The sequence below is a fragment of the Aspergillus lucknowensis genome, assembly GCF_044049455.1.
Source record: "Aspergillus lucknowensis strain CBS 449.75 chromosome Unknown BJX67scaffold_10, whole genome shotgun sequence".
NCBI lineage: Eukaryota > Fungi > Ascomycota > Eurotiomycetes > Eurotiales > Aspergillaceae > Aspergillus > Aspergillus lucknowensis.
In genome coordinates, this window is record NW_027263554.1 from 499,873 (window position 1) to 518,345 (window position 18,473).

The 18,473-nt window shown below is 50.6% G+C and overlaps 5 protein-coding genes across 5 annotated transcripts; 4 read left to right on the forward strand and 1 right to left on the reverse strand.

Moving 5' to 3' along the window:
• Positions 1-86: 86 nt before the first annotated feature.
• Positions 87-5,610, forward strand: BJX67DRAFT_27405 (DNA-directed RNA polymerase I core subunit RPA190). Its single transcript, XM_071026536.1, has 4 exons — positions 87-371; positions 451-945; positions 1,007-3,785; positions 3,842-5,610. The coding sequence occupies exons 1-4, from the start codon at positions 187-189 to the stop codon at positions 5,423-5,425; spliced, it is 5,043 nt and encodes a 1,680-aa protein (XP_070888329.1). The 5' UTR covers positions 87-186; the 3' UTR covers positions 5,426-5,610.
• Positions 5,611-5,616: 6 nt separating this feature from the next.
• Positions 5,617-8,363, reverse strand: BJX67DRAFT_348193 (TFIIH/NER complex ATP-dependent 5'-3' DNA helicase subunit RAD3). The gene is made up of 4 exons (XM_071028632.1): positions 8,318-8,363; positions 7,799-8,255; positions 7,632-7,748; positions 5,617-7,576 (listed from the first exon to the last, which is right to left on the reverse strand). The coding sequence occupies exons 1-4, from the start codon at positions 8,332-8,334 to the stop codon at positions 5,795-5,797; spliced, it is 2,373 nt and encodes a 790-aa protein (XP_070888330.1). The 5' UTR covers positions 8,335-8,363; the 3' UTR covers positions 5,617-5,794.
• A 148-nt stretch (positions 8,364-8,511) lies between these two features.
• On the forward strand, positions 8,512-14,122 carry BJX67DRAFT_348194 (ubiquitin-protein ligase RKR1). Its single transcript, XM_071028633.1, has 8 exons — positions 8,512-8,981; positions 9,031-9,424; positions 9,476-11,201; positions 11,255-12,099; positions 12,153-12,575; positions 12,628-13,001; positions 13,062-13,361; positions 13,414-14,122. Exons 1-8 carry the CDS (start codon positions 8,682-8,684, stop codon positions 13,933-13,935), a joined length of 4,884 nt encoding a protein of 1,627 aa, XP_070888331.1. The 5' UTR covers positions 8,512-8,681; the 3' UTR covers positions 13,936-14,122.
• A 132-nt stretch (positions 14,123-14,254) lies between these two features.
• ppm1 (protein C-terminal leucine carboxyl O-methyltransferase ppm1) lies at positions 14,255-15,496 on the forward strand (the record flags this gene model as incomplete). Its single annotated transcript, XM_071030994.1, has 2 exons — positions 14,255-14,510; positions 14,586-15,496. 2 exons carry the CDS (start codon positions 14,255-14,257, stop codon positions 15,494-15,496), a joined length of 1,167 nt encoding a protein of 388 aa, XP_070888332.1.
• Positions 15,497-16,952: 1,456 nt separating this feature from the next.
• BJX67DRAFT_379375 (SUN domain-containing protein) lies at positions 16,953-18,352 on the forward strand (the record flags this gene model as incomplete). The annotated part of the gene is made up of 3 exons (XM_071032547.1): positions 16,953-17,261; positions 17,319-17,551; positions 17,599-18,352. The coding sequence occupies 3 exons, from the start codon at positions 16,953-16,955 to the stop codon at positions 18,350-18,352; spliced, it is 1,296 nt and encodes a 431-aa protein (XP_070888333.1).
• Between the last annotated feature and the right edge of the window lie 121 nt (positions 18,353-18,473).

Consider the following 18,473-nt stretch of genomic DNA (forward strand, 5'->3'; position numbering starts at 1 on the left):
CTCGGGAGGTGGCAGCAAATGTGGACGTGAAGGCGGTTCCGATCGGCAGAAAAAGGCTGGGGCATTTTTTTTCTTTGCAGCATCAAGATCGTCGCACCTGTTCCTCCGCCAGCAACGGAACGTCAAAAAAAGAAAGAATTCGCAGCGCCAGCGTTTTCTGTTGCTCGAGGAGCTGCGACAGGGACAATGGCGACTTTCGCACGTCCCGTGGCCTCCACAATCGCGGGGATTGACTTTGATGTCTATGCCGACGAAGACATCAAAGCTATCTCCGTAAAGCGAATCCATAATACCCCGACATTGGATTCCTTCAACAACCCTGTGCCTGGCGGTTTATACGACCCTGCGTTGGGTGCTTGGGGCGACCATGTGTATGTGTGAAAATTTCCGGTTCCTTATTGAAATCTGCAATACTACCTTCGCGGGCCTTGAGAAGCTAACAATATTCAGCTGTACAACATGTCGTTTGAATTCCTGGTCTTGTACGGGCCACCCCGGACATATCGAACTCCCAGTCCATGTCTACAATGTAACGCATCTCGACCAGCTTTATCGTTTATTGCGAGCGCAATGCGTCTTTTGCCATCGCTTTCAAATGGCTCGGACCCAAGTTAATTTGTACACATGCAAGCTGCGCCTTTTACAGTACGGGCTGGTTGATGCGGTATCGTTCGTCGACTCCATGGGTACGAAAGCGCCTAGGTCAAAGAAAGGCAAGGATGCGGATGGATCTGATGCGGAAGAAGAAGATGAGGATGAAGATGATTTGATTTCTCGCAGAAATGCATACGTCAAGAAGTGTATACGGGAAGCGCAGGCCGCTGGGATGCTGAAAAGCATAATGGCTGGAACGAAGAACCCTCTGGCTACGGAGAAAAGACGGGATTTAATTAAAGATTTCTTCAGGGATATCGCAGCTGCTAAAAAATGTGCGAGCTGTAGTGGGTACGTTGCTACATAATCTTCGTTGGTTTCTCTGCCTTGCATCCGCTGATGTGATGAAAAGAATTTCACCAGGTTACCGGAAAGACAAGGCTTCCAAAATCTTCCGTAAGCCTTTCACAGAGAAGGCTCGGCTGTCCATGGTACAAGCGGGACTGCAGATTCCGAACTCTTTAATTCTTCTCCAACAGGCGAAGAAGTTCAATATTAAAGAGAAAAAAGCGCTCACGAACGGCGTCTCTGACACTGCTAGTGTCACGTCAGAGGTTCATGGTGCGGAGGAGGAAGTTGCGCGTGGGAATGCGGTTGTGGCACAGGCGGAGAGCAGAAAGCAGGGTGCTGCGAATGCTCAGCAGTATATGCCATCTTCCGAGGTACACGCCGCGATGACACTACTTTTTGAGAAAGAGAAGGACATCTTGAACCTCGTCTATAACTCCAGACCTGCGTCTAAGAAAGACTCAAGAGTCACCGCCGATATGTTCTTCATCAAGAATATTCTTGTGCCACCGAACAAATATCGACCTGCTGCTCAACAGGGCGCGGGTTCGATCATGGAGGCGGCGCAAAACACACTGCTAACACAGATCTTGAAGAATTGCGACATTATTAATCAAATCAGCAAAGAAAGACAGAACCTGGGCGCTGATTCTGTTACGCGTGTTCGCGACTACCGTGACCTTCTTCATGCTATTGTTCAGCTTCAAGATACTGTCAATGGCTTAATCGATAGTGATCGGAGCGGCCTTTCCGGAGCGGCGGCAGCCAACGCACCGAATGGAATTAAGCAGATCTTGGAAAAGAAAGAGGGCTTGTTTAGAAAGAATATGATGGGAAAGCGTGTTAACTTCGCCGCACGGAGTGTTATTTCGCCTGATCCGAACATTGAGACGAATGAGATTGGCGTCCCACTTGTGTTCGCGAAAAAGTTGACTTATCCAGAGCCTGTCACCAATCACAACTTCTGGGAGCTGAAGCAGGCGGTCATCAACGGCCCTGAAAAATACCCAGGTGCTAGCGCCATTGAGAATGAGCTGGGTCAGGTCACCAACCTCAAGTTCAAGAGCGTCGACGAGCGGATAGCGCTAGCTAACCAGCTTCTGGCGCCGTCAAATTGGAGGATGAAGGGCTCGCGCAATAAGAAGGTCTACCGCCACCTCACTACTGGTGATATCGTTTTGATGAATCGACAACCGACATTACATAAACCTTCAATTATGGGTCATCATGCTCGTGTCCTTCCGAACGAGAAGACCATTCGAATGCACTATGCCAATTGTAATACTTACAATGCGGATTTCGATGGTGACGAGATGAACATGCACTTCCCTCAGAACCAACTTGCCCGAGCGGAAGCCAAGATGCTTGCAGAGGCGGATCATCAGTATCTCGTTGCGACCTCCGGAAAACCCCTCAGAGGTTTGATCCAAGATCACATTTCGATGAGTACCTGGTTCACGTGTCGAGATACTTTTTTCGACAGGGAGGACTATCACGAGTTGTTATACAGCTGTCTGCGGCCCGAGAACTCTCACACGGTATCGGACAGGATCCAAGTCGTTGCCCCGGCGGTGCTTCGACCAAAACCGCTCTGGACGGGTAAGCAGGTCATTACAACAATCCTGAAGAATATCAAACCTCGTGAAAGGGCAGGACTCAACCTACGTAGCAAATCGTCCACTCCGGGAGACCGCTGGGGACAGGGTAATGAAGAAGACCAAGTCATCTTCAAAGATGGGGAGATGCTTTGCGGGATACTTGATAAAAAGCAAATTGGGCCTACTGCGGGCGGTTTTATCGATTCGATTCACGAAATCTATGGTCACACTGTTGCCGGAAAATTAATCAGTATTCTCGGACGACTTTTGACCAGATATCTGAACATGCGCGCTTTTACTTGTGGTATTGATGATCTTCGATTAACTGACGAGGGAAATCGCAAACGCAAAGAGTTGCTCAGTGAGGCTCCGAAGATTGGCCGGGAAGTTGCGCTCAAGTACGTGACTCTGGACCAAACGGCCGTCCCTGACGAAGATGCCGAGCTGCGACGGCGCCTGGAAGAAGTTCTGCGGGACGATGATAAGCAAAGCGGCCTCGATAGCGTATTTAATGCTCGATCATCGAAGTTGTCCACCGAGATCACCAAGGCTTGCCTTCCCGCAGGCTTGGTCAAGCCATTTCCATGGAATCAAATGCAGTCTATGACTATTACTGGGGCCAAGGGTTCTTCTGTCAACGCGAATTTGATTTCTTGCAACTTGGGGCAGCAAGTTTTGGAAGGCCGCCGTGTGCCTGTGATGATCAGTGGCAAAACCCTCCCTAGCTTTAGGGCGTTCGACACAAATCCTATGGCTGGCGGCTACGTGCTGGGCCGATTCTTGACTGGAATTAAACCTCAAGAATATTATTTCCACGCTATGGCTGGCCGTGAGGGTCTCATTGACACTGCTGTGAAAACTTCTAGATCTGGTTACTTGCAACGTTGTTTGATCAAGGGCATGGAAGGGTTACGGGCAGAGTATGACTCTTCAGTCCGAGAAACGTCTGACGGTTCAATCATTCAGTTCTTGTATGGAGAGGACGGCCTGGACATCACAAAACAAGTTCACCTTGGGGATTTCGACTTCTTGGCGTCAAACCATGTCTCTATACAAGATCAAGTCGAGCTGAGGGGGAAATATCACAGCTTGGAGAAAGAAGTGGTGACGAACTGGCACAAAGATGCCATGAAGAAGGTGCGCAAGACTGGGAAGCCTGACGCGATGGACCCCGTTCTGGCTGTTTTTCACCCTGGAGCCAACCTGGGCAGCACGTCCGAGTCATTTGCGCAGGCTCTTAAGAAGGTATGGCTCGCCTCTCCGGGGTATGCTGCTGTATGCACTAATACGGATCTTCGCAGTACGAGGATGAAAACGCGGACCAACTCCTAAGGGACAAGAAGAAGGGTGTCGATGGCGTTATGAGCAAGAGAGCGTTCACCACTATGATGAATATGAAGTATATGAACTCTGTTGTTGATCCCGGCGAGGCTGTTGGGATTGTTGCTGGCCAATCTATTGGTGAACCATCTACTCAAATGACTCTGAATACTTTCCACCTGGCGGGACACTCTGCGAAAAACGTGACGCTGGGCATTCCCCGATTGCGCGAGATTGTGATGACCGCCAGCAAACAGATCATGACTCCTACAATGACTTTGATCCTGAACGAGGAGCTACCCCCAGAGCACGGCGAAAGGTTTGCAAAGGCTATCAGCAAGCTAAGTATCGCAGAAGTTGTCGACAGTGTGCAAGTCAGAGAGAGGATCTCTTCCGGCAGCACAAAAGCAAAGGTTTACGATATCGAGATCTCCTTGTTCCCCGCGGAAGAATACACGGCGGAATATGCGATTACCATCAGGGATGTTCAAGCAACCCTGCAGCATAAGTTCATCCCCAGGCTTGTGAAGCTTACCAAAGCTGAGCTGAAGAAACGACTCGACGAGAAATCATTGAGCAAACACTCTGCAGCACAGCCTGAGGTTGGTATCTCGGTTGGCACGGTCGAGGAAGCTCCTAGAGGTGCCGATGTTGAAGAGCAACCTCCGGATGATGATATCGAGGACGACACAGATGACGCTAAGCGGGCTGGTGGAAATCAGAACCGATCGAACCAGGTTTCATATGAAGGCCCGGAGGAGGAAGAAGAGAGAATGGTACGGCGGACGGATGCGCAAGAGGATGATGACGACGAAGATATGGACCAAGACCGTGACGTTGACATGGGCGACTCTTCAGACGATGAACTGGACGATGAGGGCCACACAAAGGACTCAAAATTGCGCGAGGACGACGTGAAGTCAAAATATGCGGAGGTCACACAGTTCAAGTTCAAACACCACAAGGGTTCCTCATGTACAATCCAGTTGCAGTACGATATCGCAACTCCTAAGCTCCTGCTCCTCCCTCTCGTCGAAGACGCTGCCCGAAACGCAGTCATTCAGTCAATCCCTGGTCTCGAAAACTGTACGTTCGTGGAAGAAGATCCGGCGAAGAACGAACCCGCTTGCGTCATCACAGAAGGTGTCAACCTGCTTGCCATGCGTGACTACCAAGACATCATCCAACCGCATTCCCTTTACACGAACTCCATCGACCATATGCTTACCCACTATGGTGTTGAAGCTGCACGTGCGTCGATCGTAAGGGAAATGTCAGCCGTTTTCAAGGGCCACAGTATCTCCGTCGATAACCGCCATTTGAACCTCATTGGTGACGTGATGACGCATGCTGGTGGCTTCCAAGCTTTCAACCGCAACCAGCTTGTCAAGGATATCTCCTCCCCTCTGGCTAAGATGAGCTTCGAAACTACCGTGGGATTCCTTAAGGATGCGGTCAGAGAGCGGGACTGGGATAACCTCAACAATCCCAGCAGTAGGATCGTTGTCGGCCGGACCGGAACCATTGGTACAGGTGCATTTGATGTCCTTGCTCCCGTGGCGTAGATGTGGTCTGTGGTCTGCTATGCCCTTTATGGCTATTGTATATGTTCTCGGAAGGGTTTAGGCACTGGTTATACGCAGTCGAGTTCATTTTTTGATGTGCCCCATGAGCTCTGGAGTTTTGTTCAAGCGGAAATCAAAAGTTTCCTTATTCTGATAGTATCTGTTTAGCATTTATGCATGGAAAGACGAGATAGATTCTTGTGTTTAGCTCAGTTTCAGTCCTAATTATCCAATAAAACACCTGGCGCCCGTGGTATCATGCATATCATCATGTTCAACCCTTTTCCAGAGGCGAGGCCATCATGGAAGTGTATGTAAAAAGCACCCAATAGACAATATTCGAACCGAGAAGCGGGTGTCAAAAACCCGCTATGCATCTAGCATCGTGAGGTCTTCGTCAATGCCTTGATCGTACTCGTCTTCGGCTTCATGACGAGCCCCGTTCGCTCCATCCCCATTAGCAACGTCTTCCCGCCTTACCCTTTCCTGCTCCTGCATCTGTTTCTGGCGATGTCTCTCTAAGTCTGCTAAACTCCACGTCGAAATACCCTCTTGATCTTTGGCCTTGAATGGCTGGGCCATGGTACGCAAGAAGTTTTTGGCAGTCGCCACTGCCATATCTGTGCTGAGATTCGTCTCACTTTCGAGCAGTGCCTGACTGATCCATTTCGGAAGCTGGTTACGTTTCTTCTGGAATCGGCGGTCGGCGAGAACCATGACACCGTAGTCATCTTTGCCTCGAAGGACACGCCCCAGACATTGAGCGGCATGCCGCATCGCATCGAACGATAGGAAATCATTTTCTCGGATACGGTAGTTTTCTCGCAGGAATTCAAGGCGCGCCTTCAGGATACGCGACTCGGTGTACTGGAACGGAACGCCGATACACAACACGGCTCGTCCATAGTGGTGGTCAAAATCGATACCTTCAGATACCTTCCCTCGAGCGACACAGAAAAGGATAGCGCCTCGACCATTGCAACATGCTGTTCGGTAAGTTTCCAGCGCTAATGATGACTCTTGGGCATCGGGAGTTTCCACGAGAATCAGTTTGTAGTTCCATATTGAATCAAGGATACCCATTCCCTGCCACATGCTGATGATAGATTCCATGTAGAGATAGGATGGGAAGAAGACGACAATTCCATCTGGAGTGATGCGGGAAAACTCGAGAACGATATTTCCATAGTTCCGGACAACGCCCGGATCATTTCGAATTTGGAACGAAGAGGAGATTTGCGCTTGATCTGACCCGCGAGTAACGATCATGGGCAGGAAAGACCGACGCGCAAGGGTCATACTATACGATTCTTGCATGACGGTTGGGAAACTGAGCATTTTGGGATACATTTCGAGTGGTGATAAAGTCCCTGACGTAATAACGACTGAGCTGAACCGATCAAAAACTGGCTTGATTGCGATGGCGGCGTCCAAGCACGTAAAATGTAGAATCGGATTTGGCACTGTTGCTGCTTCGGACTCGAAAGGTTCAAGGATGAGAAGGAAACCTTTGTCATATGTCGAGACAAGGGTTGCAAATGTCGCTACCTCTTGAAGCGGCTGATAATCTTCAATGTTAATAAGTTCCAGTGTCCTGACGAGTGAAGTTAGGCGCTCCGCGCAGAACCTCAACGGCTTCCGCTCGATGTAAGTTAACTCCTTCACGTGGCTTAGAAACGACAAAGGGGTCTCTGAGATGGTATGAGTAACTTTCATTCGGGTCTTGAGGTATTCGATAAATCTCTTGAGAAAGGCAACAAAGTGTTCTGCCCGTCGTATATTTCCCGGGACGGCTTCCTTGAGGAGATCATCGGGAAGGACAGGGTTTGAGATGAATTGATCCTCTTCTCTAGCCTGTTCAGCTTCCCGTAATCCTTCAACAAGTTTCATATATTCGTTATTTAATTTTTCTGCGTCGGAGCTCTTCACCTCTTGGATCTTACGCTCCAGATTATTTGCTCCTCTTGTGGCTTTTCGCAATGAATCTTCGGATATATCGATACTAAGCGACTCAATGCAAACATTGTCAATATTGTGCGCCTCGTCGAACACCACGATGCAGTCTTTTGAAAATTCCTTGGAGACCCTTTCGGCGATCTTTGGGTCTAGGAGATAGTGGTAGGAGTAGATGATAACATTACAATATGGCATCTGAACGGAGGTCAGCAAACCATTATAAGGCGCAATATAATAAGTGGGAGACTACCATGCGCCGGGCCGAGAAATACGGGCACTGCTTGTGTTGCTCTCCATAGTTGAGGAGGCCATCAAGAGTGAAAACGCCGGGAGGAACGAGGTTGTGTGGCTCGAGAAGGTCCAAGTTCTGAATATGGTCAATCGCGTCTCATACCATGATGGGCTCGCAACTCATACCTCATGATAAACGCACAACTCAACGTCTTCACCTCTCTCTTTTTTTTCCTTGACAAATCCAGCAGTTAAACTGCGACATCGAGCGTCAACAACTGTTCCGCTTTTCTCTCGCTTGACTGATGGGTGCAGACACAAGTTCTTCCGACTGGTAAGACCCAAAGCGCGAAAATCTTCGGTATAGCCAAGCTCCTGGGAGCGGTACTTCATCAGCTCTCTCAACTCTGCTAAGGCCTTCTCGATCTCGGACATTGTTCGGGAGCAGTAGATGAGCTTCCTATGCTCTGGTTTATGCTGCTGGTAGGCGACAATCAAGGATAACAAGGTGACAGTCTTTCCGGTACCCGAGGGCATCTCCAGAACACAGTGACCCCCGGCGTCGAGGGTCTTCTTGAGATCGCACATGTAGGCATATTGTTCGGGGTATATACGAGGATAGGGGAAGAGCACAGGGAGATCACTAGGAAATGAAGATATCTATTAGATACTGAATTGAATTACGCGGATATCTGTGACACTTACTCAATGAAAAATTTCATTGTGAGAGGCGAGGGTGAAGCTGATGAAATCCCAGCTCGTCATGCACGTCGGCGGGCGGTGCCTCTTTTTGGCCAGACCGCGTTGAGCTTTTCCCTTCTGGGCCATCGATGACACCAGATCACGTGACATCCCGATAAGGACGCCGACCTGCCGTGGATTGCTGAGTTGTTGCTCTCGACTTTTTGGAGAGCGAGTGACTCGACGGGGCTTTTGGGATGAGAGTCAGACAAGAAGAGCTAGGTTGAGCTTTTATCTCTTCATTTTCCTTTTGTTTTGTTCTTCATATCCCCTTCGCTTTCCCTTGTTCATTCCGTTCATTTCACCCCGCCTACCCCACATTATTACTATGAGCAAAAAGTTCAAATCTCAGGCGTCGAGCAGTCGGGCCGCTGCTAGTACCTTTGGCGGATTTGGGGGGTTCTCATCATCTGCGGCTAGTCGTAGAAGAGAAGTATCTTCTCTCACATATGTCGCCGAGCCACCAGATCTGTCCCGGATATCAGAACCGCAACTGGCTATTGCACTCAAAAACTTTTCGAAGAAAGATGAAGTCACGAGGACTAAAGCTCTAGATGATTTAAGGTCTTACGTTTCTGACGTAGAGAAGAGTGACGGCACGCTTGATGACGGGTTTCTGGAAGCTTGGGTAAGCACATGGCCTCAAGATACTTGGAATAACGTTTGACTCCAAGCAGATCAGAATATACCCTCGGGCATCGATTGACCTCCATCGGAGGGTGAGACAGTCCGCACATTTGGTTCAGGGATCTGTTGCCTGCCTCGTAGGGAAGCGGATTGCTCGCTTTCTACCAAAGGTAATTGGGGCGTGGCTAGCTGGAGTTTATGACAGCGATAAACTGGTCCATCAGTCGGTTATAGAGTCTTTCACCCGAGTGTTCTCGACTGAAGAGAAGAGGACCGGCGTCTGGAAAGTCTATCAGAGCTCTATTCTTGATTTCGTCGATGATGTCGTTCTCCAACAGACTCCTCACACTCTGAGCGATGAAAGAACAGTCAAGCCGGAGGATGCGGAGGCCAAATATGCGCGTGTAGTAGGAACTGCTATCCTACTGCTGAACCGGATATTAGGTATAGTCGTCTACCCATCGCCCTGAAAGCGACACAGCTGAGAATGGTTAGGGAACACCACAAAAGAAGATCGCCAGCGCGATTTGGCTACTCTCGAGAATTTGCTCGGCAGTAAATCGTTATGGACCTTTTGTTATCATGATGATCCTTCTGTTCGCCGCTCAGTATATCTCCTTCTGCGAACTGCTGTCTCTGGAGAGCCAGAGGAACTAGATTGGAAACTGGTCAGCGCAGCTCTAATTGGCAAATCACTTTCCATAACTCAAGTTGGGTCGGCATCCGACTTTTCAGAATGTTTACTTCATGTAACATCCACAAGGCCGCACATATGGACTACGGACTATTCTGGAAAGGCCTCTCCTCCGAAAAAGTTGCTTCAGTATATGCGGAAGGGGTCTCAAACTGGCCCCGGGACATTTTGGTCAAACCTTTATCAGCTTCTGCAGCTTATTCCGATACAGACGCTCGCTAAGCTTGACCCCAGCTCGACAGTTGATGATCACGTTGGATTATCGAGTGCGGCAGCATTGATGGATGCGCTAGGGGAAGGGCTGAGCTCAAGGGACGAACCTCAGCAGAACCGAACGCTTGGCTGGAAGATCTATATCGAAGTTGCCATGTGGCTTGCCCAGGGACTCTCTGATAACGACACAGTGAAACTCTTACAGGACAAACTTTCTCCTCTAGTAGTGCATTATGTGAATCCCGACCCAGAGAAACCTCAGTGGTCTTTGCCAGCACAGTCGTCCGAAGCTATTTGCGCCGAATATTTGACTGCGTTGATTGCGTTCGGCTACGAGAGTTCGTTCAAGCAATTGTGGATGAAGCTGTCTGATGATTTACTCGAGGCGGTTCGGCTGTCTTCGCCGGAACAATCGAAGGATTTCAAAACTTCGCAGGAGGCTGTGTGTGCACAGGCCGGGCGACTGTTCTCCATGGAAAGCTCTCTGCTATCGCATCTTGCAGATAGAGAATACGAGACCAACACGCTGCATTCGCTTGAAAGCTTAAATCTGGGACTATTGGACAATTGTTTGCAGGTTCTAAGGTCTCGAAATGGCAAGCCTTATGGGGCGGCAGCAGTTGTTGAAGAGGTTGTGGTCAAGGTCCCGCAGATTGCACAGAGATCCCAGGAGCTCCTAGAATTCATTCGGCGGGATGCTCCAGAGCTCCTATTTTCCCCCTCTGGGGACCGGATAATCTCGATTATCTTGTTTTGTCGTTCTTGGCCTGGGTTTGGCTCGAGCTTCGAGCAGGTTGTCAAACAAGTTGCACAGCTTGAAAATGTCATGACCAATGCAAGCGCTGTTCAGAAGCTCCTTTCGAGTCTCGATTTTAATGAGGTGGACAAGGAGATTCTCGGACCCCTTGTTATGCGAGCCCTAGAACTGGCTTGTAAAGGGAGTCAGCTGCATTGGTCGGTGGTCATTTCTGTTCTGCGGAACCCGAGCAGTCAAGGCGAAATCGAAGAATCGATATTCCTTGCCCTTCTAGATAGTTTATCGATGGAAGATGAGGCTTCAAACGCTTTGCGTGGGCTAACGCAAATCGTTATGTCCATCCCTAGCGCAGCTACGAGATTCCAAGGTGGTAGGCAAGGTTCGAAATTGACCGGAAAGCTTCTGTTTCTAACAGAATCTCCGTCGGATGAAATTTCTGACCTTGCAGAATCATTGATGGGTTTGCTGAAAAATTCAGCAATTGAAGGGACGGGCAGTAAGGCAAGCCTTGAGATCCTGCAGGACAATCTGGCTGATGCCGATGAGGAATCGCTGTCGTAAGTGCTTCTCCCATCGTCTTGCCTGTCGTGTGCCACACTAACCGGACAAGCGTTGAATCTCTGTTGAATATAGTCGAAGAGCTCCTGCGTAGCTCCGAACCTGAGGAGGTTGGTGAGCTCGCTAGGGACATTCTACCTTCGCAACAAGTGTGGGAGGGAGCTTTGAGACCTTTCCTCGAACTTCCACCTCGTTTATCAACCTCTATCACAAGCCCCCTTTCTGGCGTGGTGCACCTGATTGATCGGGAGCTGCCAGAGACGTTCTCTCAACGTTTCGAGAATATTGCGCGCGATTCAAGCCAAGGCTCAGCCGCGTTCCGGCTTGCCCATTTCACTGTTAGGGCCTTGACTTCATTTGATCTCACGGAGTATCTTGGCGTAGAGAACTTTGAGGCCTTGTTTTTCTATCTACCCCTCGCGGTACAGCTCATTGAAGACGATCTCGATATTGAGAGATATAATTATATTGCCGGGTCCCTGGCTCATCATCAGCGGGAGGAGTATCGGGAAGTCGTCAATGACGCGCGGAGGATCATCCGTGGTTGGTCTTCATCGACCCAACATATTTCTTCTACAGGCGAAACCGTTCCTGTTGCTCTTGCTTCTGTTTGGAAAACCAAGCTTGAGCGACTGGACGGTACATCCCCGGTAGACTATCGAGTTGGAGAAGCTTTTAGCAAAATCATCGATGGCGTGAACCCATCGATCATAGTTCATTCTTCTGAGGAGATAGGGCAATTATGCAAAGGAGTCCGAACAGATAATGCTATTCGCTCTGCTGCTTGGATAGCTGTTCTGCGGCGATCTGCCCTCTCAAGTCCCGCTGGGATTCGAGTTTGCAATGAGCTCGTTGCGGACTCTACTGAACTGAAAGTCGAAGATGCGACGGCAAACAGTTAGTATTTCACATTGACTATACTTGAAAATGCCTTGGCTGATGATATGAAGGCCTACGAAAGTTGTCCCTCCTCAACCTTCTTCTATGTGAGGAGGAAGATCTCAACCCCATGACGTCTATGCCAACCCAACGGTTGATATTCTTCGTGAAGCATCTGATACAGTGCCTTCGGTCAGAGCAAATATCTCTGAGCCTCAAAGCTGAAATCTTCAAGGCCTTGACTCTAGCCCTCCCTAATATGAAGGATATGTACGGCCCCCACTGGGAAGATTGCTTGGAGATACTTAGTTCGACATGGCGAAATATCAGCGGAGGAGACAGTGCCTTGGCTGTCCTAAACTCGTCCTACGGACTCTTCCGGTGCTTGGAGTCAATTATCAAGGATGAAGACAGCAATGATGACGTGAAGGATTCCTGGGCTGACCGGAAGAAGATTCTTCTCAACGACTTGACTTCAACCATATGGAAATTTGGTAGGACTTCGGCGTGTAGCCGGTGTGCACACAGCGCTAATCTGGGTTCTAGATTCCTCTACGACCTTCTATCTACCCCAAGACCTCACTGTCGACCGCGTGTGCCGCTTGATCAGGACCATACCTATTGAAAGCCTCGAGGATGTCAGCAAAGCATTTCCTCTCCTAACAGCCCGTAGCTTGGCTCTTCAACATACAGCCTATACTCTCCTCCACAGATATATTCCGACTGTACAAGAGCAAGTGTCCTTTGAAGTGGCATTGTCGAAATCCGAGGTCAAGCTCCCATATGAACTCATATCCCTACTGATTGGAGCGCCGAGGATGGAGTCAATATCCATGACATATGGAGATGACAAGACTTGGGCCGATATACGGTCCTATCTTCTGAGCTGGAAATTGGTCTTTGACCACTTTGTCAATGCTGTAGGATTTTCTTCTTCTTTTTCTTTTTCGCGCAAGGGAAGTAGCTGACGCAAATGGTAGTCTCTCGCTGTCCAAGAGCAGTATGCTTCTAACATTAAGGAGCACGATGTGCTGGTACCGTTGCTCGAGTTCATGTTCGATTTCCTCCAAAAAGCACATGGCAAGCTCGTGGACGCATCGAAGTGGGACATTCGCTCTTTTGGACTCGATCAATCGGAAAGCTACGAGAAAGAGGCGCAGTGGTTACTCGTTCATTTGTACTTTTTGTGCCTGAAGCACCTTGCCAACCTGACCAAGGCCTGGTGGATTGACGCGAAGAAGCGCATTAAGGGCCCTGTGGAAGCCTGGACAGAGAAATTCGTACGTAATGCGCCATCTATTTGCATCAGAAGGTAAACTAACAGGGTCATAGATTTCACCATTGGTTATTGGGGATGCTCTCGAAAGGGCAACTCAATGGATGTCAACCCAGGATCCGGATGAGGAACGTGCTCTCAACGTTAAGGTTGCATCAAAGACTGCCGAGATCATCGCGAGTATCGCTATCGACGAAGAATCACCACCCGTTTCGATTTCAATTTCCCTCCCTCCTGCTTATCCTTTACACCCTGCCCTGGTAGTTGGCCGAAGCCGGGTGTTAGTCGACGAGAGAAAGTGGAAGAGCTGGCTTCTGACGATACAGGGAGTCATTATGTTTGCAAACGGCGCCTTGGAGGACGGGTTATTGGCATTCCGCCGGAACGTGCAAGGCGCAATGAAAGGCCAGAGCGAGTGCGCAATTTGCTACTCAGTTATCTCGACGGATATGCAGACACCAAACAAGCGGTGCGCGACTTGCAAACACACCTTCCACTCGGTCTGTCTCTACCGGTGGTTCAAGAGTAGTAACCAGAGCACTTGTCCGCTGTGCCGGAATCAGTTCAGTTTTGCGTGATGTGGGTCTAATGTGATTTGCATTTGCATGGGCGATATAGAGGGTTGTACTGGGATCTGGAAAAGTTGATGACGTCGGTCCAGCGCGATTGCGGCACACACGATGTTTGTAGCTTAGCATTTTGGTGGTCAGTTAGATTTGACATAAATAGGCTGTTCTCTAATAAAGTTCGTTACGATAGATTTAACCATGCTCATGCGATCATTCTCCTCGCAACCAAGTGTGTGTGTGGTCGCTAGGATCCCCGCACACATGAGAGCAGACCGCTCGCCAGCTGCTCCGCAAACCAAGCTTCGAGCTTCCTCATCATGACCCCGCCATGTCAGCGTCACAAATTCCCAACCTGAACACCTTTCGTCGAGGTGCCGGTCGCGGTCGATTACGAGGTCGAGGCGGACACGAGGGCCCTGGCTCTACTTCTCGAGGACAGAAAGACCGGGTGGTGCAAGGGACGGACAATGACGCCAGCGTCTCCCGGCTAAGTGCGGTGGGGTTGGGATACTTGGAAGATCCGTTCGCGAGCGCGTTAACGCCGCCGGGGCAGGAGACAAGGCGGCTGCCAATAATAAACAGAGGTGAGCTCTTCTTTTTTTTTTTGTATAATGACTTTGGTTCAACTGGAGCTGAGCGTGGCGTGCGCATGCGGATAGGAACCTACGTGCGCACGACGGCAATCGATCAACTTGTTGCGAGATTCCTAGGGTCGACGACAGATTCAGACCCTTCGTGGAAGCAGAAAAGGAAGCAGATTATCTCGCTTGGTGCTGGCTCTGATACGCGTGTCTTCCGACTCTTGACGTCGCCCTCGCCGCCGAATATAGTTTATCATGAAATCGACTTCGCGGTCAACAATGCTGCGAAGATTAAGGCTATTCGCGGAACGCCTCTTTTACAGCGAGCTTTGGGACATCGCGAGGATATCGCCATCTCTGATGTGGGGGATGCACTGCACTCTCCGGTCTACCATATTCATCCGGTCGATCTACGAACACTTGCAAACCGCGCGGGGGACACGACGGATGTGCCGTCCGTGAAAGATCCAGTGGGTCAACTCCGCGAAACTTTGGACGTAACACTCCCTACGTTGATATTGTCCGAATGTTGCCTGGTGTATCTTTCCCCAGACGAAGCTGCGGGCGTGGTGCGGTACTTCACAGAAACCTTGTTCCCACCATCGAACCCCAAGTCTGAAACCCTGGGTCTTGTCCTCTACGAACCGATTCGTCCGGAAGACGCGTTTGGACGGACAATGGTTGCGAACCTTGCGACTCGCGGTATTCAACTTCAAACTCTCCACGAGTATGCGTCTTTGGAGGCGCAGCGGAAGCGGCTCCGCCAGCAAGGCTTTGATGGGGGCCAGGCGGCTGCGGATGTGGATTTCCTGTGGGAACGCTGGGTGAGTGAGGAGGAGAAGGAGCGGGTGGCAGGGCTCGAGATGCTCGACGAGATCGAGGAATGGAAGCTTCTGGCGCAGCACTATTGCGTTGCGTGGGGATGGCGCGAGGGCTGTGACCGATTTGACGGATGGAGGGCCTTGGAGGGGCAGTCTGTGGAAGGCTGACTGAGCTCTCAGCCGTCTTGAGATTTGTGGTCAACCTCCAGCGGAAATTCCTCGCAGCCCCTGCTCCGCAGTTGCCTTAGGCCTCTGTAGGTTCCAAGATACGAGGACAGAGACCTGTCGTCTTGCGTTGTGGGCTCGCGTCTGAATCTAAGAAAGCCTCTCCATAGCGCAACAACGGACTCCGTCTTTTTAATTCTTCTTGTGATTAGGTAGTAACCATAAGAACGTGGCCGGCCTCTTCATTGAAAACCAAAGTAACTGAAGAGCGTACGGAAATCAGTGCCCTAAAGAACCCCCAGCCCGCGCAGATATCCCCCGTCCGGGAGCTCTGAGTTTCCATTCTGACCCTCAGAGTCGGGACTTTCCCTTGCCACTGCACTGAGCGGCGACAGTCACTTCTCCCTTTGTCCATTCGCCGAATCTCGGGTGTTTAGTTATGGAGAGCTGGAGAAAACTTTACAACTCGCACGTGATATCTCTGGGCAGCAGCAGTTGGACTTTGGGCTCTGAAGGACACTGTTTTGGCAACGCTCGGTTGTGTGCAGCTGTGGGAGGGTTCGATCGTCGTCTAGGGCTGACCATGTGGTCCGGTTTGGATCGTATTGCGGCCTTGGAGATGAAGATCGCTGGGCCTAGAATTGTGTCCAAGCGACAAGGTGACATTGAGACACGAGCCGAATTGAAACCCTTGAAGTCCAGGACGGACTGCTGTGATGTTGGAGACGACGTGTTGACGAATGCATGGAGGCCGCCCTGAAGATACCTCAATATGCGGCGCTTCAGGGGTGTCCTTTGGTGTTTTGCTTGGGGAGAAAGCAATGTGAGAGAGTCAGTCATGTCGAAGGATTTTGTGTGGCAGTGATTGGCTGCTCGGAGATGAAGTGCGATGGAGCAAGTCTGACGAAGTGGGTCAGTAATCCACGAACCACCGGGGAGAACCGAGCAGTGGTAGTCGCTTATTGGCTATTACCCCTGACACCGAGACCGCGGAGGAACCGAATCAGGAAAAATTCGTGTCAATAGCTTCGAAGTAGACCCAAAGAGGAAATGTGTCAGGGCCCAATTCGTGGTCCCTTTTTTGGTCCGCAGCACAACTTTTCTCTTGTTCGAGTCAGCCAGTCTCGTGTCCGCTTGTGAGCCTTCAGGGCCCGGGCCTCGGGGAGATTGGAGGCGTTGCGGCCCTGGCGCTCACTGGGGCATTGTTTGCACCTCGTCTCTCATTTCCTCCCTTTCTCTTCATTTCTCTTCCCACCCCCAAGTTCATCACCAGGATTCTGACCATAGTCTTTCGTTTCGCTTGCCTGATTCTGCTTCTTGGCCATACGCCTCCTTCCTTTTCTCTTCTCTTCTCTTCTTTTGCTCTCCGGTGGACTTGTTTCCATCCGTTGCGGTTGCGAATTTCCCTCTTTTTTCTTCCTTTCACGACTCGCACTGCAAACTCAATTCACTTCTAAATATGAGATTTCTCTTCGCATCCGCCGTGCTCTGCGCCGTCGCCGCTGAGGCCTCCCAGCATAACCACGGCCATTCGCACCACCATCATCACGGGAGGAAAAATGTGCACGAGAAGAGAGGCGGCACTTGTGAATTCCCTTCGGATGCCGGCCTCGTCTCTGTCACGCCGGAGTCGAAGAACGCCGGATGGGCCATGAGCCCCGACCAGCCGTGTGAGCCAGGCAATTACTGCCCGTATGCTTGCCCTCCCGGCCAGGTGTCGATGCAGTGGGATCCAGATGCTACTTCGTACACGTACCCGCAGTCCATGGTAAGTTGCCCCGCAGCCTACCAAGCAGGCGAGGTCCATACTAATTGTATTGTGTAGAACGGTGGTCTATATTGTAATGAGGACGGAGTGATCGAGAAGCCCTTCCCCAGCAAGCCATACTGCCAGGACGGAACTGGTGCTGTCGAGGCCGTCAACCGATGCAGCGATATTGTCTCGATCTGCCAGACCGTCCTGCCCGGGAACGAGGCCATGTTAATTCCTACCCTGGTGAAGTCGGTGGCTACCCTCGCTGTGCCGGATCTCAGCTACTGGTGCGAAACAGCTGCTCAGTAGGTTTTCCTGTGAAGTTATACGCAGGTTGATACTGACTGTGTAGTTACTATATCAACCCTCCTGGATATAGCCCCGATATTGCCTGTGGCTGGGGCACTTCCGCGAACCCTTACGGCAACTGGTCTCCCTACGTCGCGGGAGCCAACACGGACGGCGATGGAAACACCTTTGTGAAGATTGGTTGGAACCCGATCTACCTGGAGCCCGCAACCCCCTTCCGTACCCAGAGGCCCGACTTCGGAGTTGAAATTGAATGCCCCAGCGGCGGATGCAATGGCCTTCCATGCAGAATCGATCCCACCGAGAACGGAGTCAACGAAATGACGGGCGCGACAACAGATGGCGCGGGTGGCGCCTCATTTTGTGTGGTCACTGTTCCCAAGGGAGAGAAAGCCAATATTGTGGTGTTTGATGGATCAGGCGGCAGCGGTGGAAGCGACGGCGACGATGAGGGAGAAGACGAGACCACGACGGAAACCCCAACTAGCACCTCCACGGCCGCTTCCTCGACCGAAACCAGCACGAGTACGAGTACGAGTACAGTTACAAGCAGCAGCACCGCCGAGTCCTCGTCTACGGACGTCATCTCCCACACCAGCACCCCCACAACCCCCGGATGGCCGGACTACACGTACAAGCCGCATGTCCTCGTCGAAACAGACAGCCGAACCATCGCGTCATCGACCAGCGAACCGGAAGAAGCATCCCCTAGCCCGACATCGGGCGGCCATAAAACCAGCCAGAACGCGATGATGGCCCTTTTCGCCGCCATCGTAATGGCTGCCATTACATTCTAGGCTACGACTATACAATAATGGGCCCATCTATATTCGAGCCTCCCACGACTATCTATACCATTGACATACCACTTGGCACATATACCATTTTTCTTCTCTTCTTTCAACCTGATACCTCTTT